The sequence below is a fragment of the Elephas maximus genome, chromosome 1 (genome assembly GCF_024166365.1).
Source record: "Elephas maximus indicus isolate mEleMax1 chromosome 1, mEleMax1 primary haplotype, whole genome shotgun sequence".
Lineage (NCBI taxonomy): Eukaryota > Metazoa > Chordata > Mammalia > Proboscidea > Elephantidae > Elephas > Elephas maximus.
In genome coordinates this window covers 214,617,925-214,619,878 of record NC_064819.1, presented here as the reverse complement: position 1 = coordinate 214,619,878, position 1,954 = coordinate 214,617,925, and the positions used below count along the sequence as shown (strand labels likewise).

At 51.8% G+C, this 1,954-nt stretch overlaps 1 protein-coding gene across 1 annotated transcript; it reads left to right on the top strand.

Annotated features, from left to right (window-relative positions):
* The first annotated feature begins 827 nt into the window (after nucleotides 1-827).
* SF3B5 (splicing factor 3b subunit 5) lies at nucleotides 828-1,574 on the top strand. The gene has a single exon (XM_049902780.1). It carries the CDS (start codon nucleotides 957-959, stop codon nucleotides 1,215-1,217), a length of 261 nt encoding a protein of 86 aa, XP_049758737.1. The 5' UTR covers nucleotides 828-956; the 3' UTR covers nucleotides 1,218-1,574.
* The last annotated feature ends 380 nt before the right edge of the window (nucleotides 1,575-1,954 follow it).

Here is a 1,954-nt window from a genome sequence, read left to right as displayed (position 1 = left end):
ATCAAAGTATAAAGCGATAATAAAGAAGAGGTGTACGAGATATAAAAAGGAAGGAGTTTACATCTGTCTGGAGTAGCCAGAGCAGGCTTCAAAGAGATGCTTTTGAGCTGACTGAAAGGGAGAAGTGTTTGCCAAGAGAACAAAGGCATTCCAAATAGAACAGCTTGTACAAAGAACTGGAGACGCGAGCAGCACGTAACATTAAGTATAGGCTGGGGCCGTGTAGGATGGGGTGAGGAGTTGGAGGGAGGATCTCAAAATAAGAAGCTAGGGTGGAAGGAGGAGCTTGTGTGTGGAAGCCGGAACGTGTCAGAACTGGCACTGTACTTTGGTCATCAAGCAGGAAACGGCGGCCTGAAAATTGAAATAATTCCCTCAATCCGTACAATTTATTAAGAGGCAGAGTTGGGACCAGAATTCGCATCTCCTGACTTTAGGGTGATCGACCTCTGGCTGCAAAGGGGCTACCGTACCGCCACATGAACTCCGAAAGCATAATTATATCGAGTCCATTGTAGTGCTATCCAGTTTGCGTTCCCCATTTCCTCCAGCCCCAAGCCGCCCGTGGCCTCTTATAACCAAGAAGGGATCCCAAAAACCTGCATGCACGAACCCAGGGGGACTACAGTTCCAGCAAACAACGACCCCAGGTGAAACGGCGCGGCCAAAAGCCACTAAATGGACCATCATGCAACGCTCTACGAAGGGGGCGTGACTGTCCCTATAGGGGCGGGGCACTTGTTCTGTCGCCTAGGCAACCCCAATTAGGTAGCAGAATACGCTTCCGCTTCCCCGTCTGAGCACTACGGCCAAGAGTCAACGCGGCTTCGTCGCTCTGACGCCATCATCTTGCGACTGCGCGGGTCCGGAGATTTCCGTCTATCAGGCCTGACACCCCAGAGCAGCTACTTCTGTTTTGTGGCCTCCGACCCGGGATCAAAAGGGAACACGGCGAGATGACGGACCGCTACACCATCCACAGCCAGCTGGAGCATCTGCAGTCCAAGTACATTGGCACCGGCCACGCCGACACCACCAAGTGGGAGTGGTTGGTGAACCAGCACCGGGACTCGTACTGCTCCTACATGGGCCACTTCGACCTTCTCAACTACTTCGCCATTGCGGAGAATGAGAGCAAGGCACGAGTCCGCTTCAACTTGATGGAGAAGATGCTGCAGCCTTGCGGGCCGCCAGCGGACAAGCCCGAGGAGAACTGAGACGCCGCATTAACACCGCTGTGCGGGAACATCTCCCAGCGTTCCTCGTTTTTCCCGTCGTTCCAGCGCATTCCTGCCCCAAGAAGACCGATTTTCCATGACTCCGGCTGCTCGCGCTTTCCTCGAACAAACATGGTTACCCAGGGTCGTCCTGCCTGACCTGCCTTCCTGCTTACCCTTCGGAACACAGCGGTGGGAGACAATCAGGACTTCTGAGAACTGGGATCGTGGAAAGATCCTAGAGCCGGCAAGCGTTAGGGGAGGCGGTACTGGAGCGAGACGGGATTTGAAGGCTCGTTTTTTGGCTACTTGATTGCCGTTTTCGTTTTATCTATAAAGTTTAGAAATTGTTCACTCTCTTGGTGTGGACTACATGTGTTCGAGTGTGGAGGGACCCAGGGAGGGCTTTGGGGACTAAGGTTTCCTGGGAGGCCGAGCAGGAGATGACGGGCATTTCAAGGCCAGCATTTAGTGCCAGGCGCTTAAATCCGCCTTGCGCATATTTTATGATGTTCCCTCATCCCGAATTTTCTCAACGATTTTTTTCTACCGCCATAATACTGTCAGTATTGAGGTTTGTGATCAGTGTATCCCACCCTTTTCTCCCATTTTTGAAGTCTTAGCTGTCATTGTCTTTCTCTCTCTCTGTGTAAATTGCATCATCTTTTGGGACTTTTCGCTTTGTCGTCAGGACTGACAAGCTAGCAAATGAGCTCTTTCGTTCATTCAACATTCGG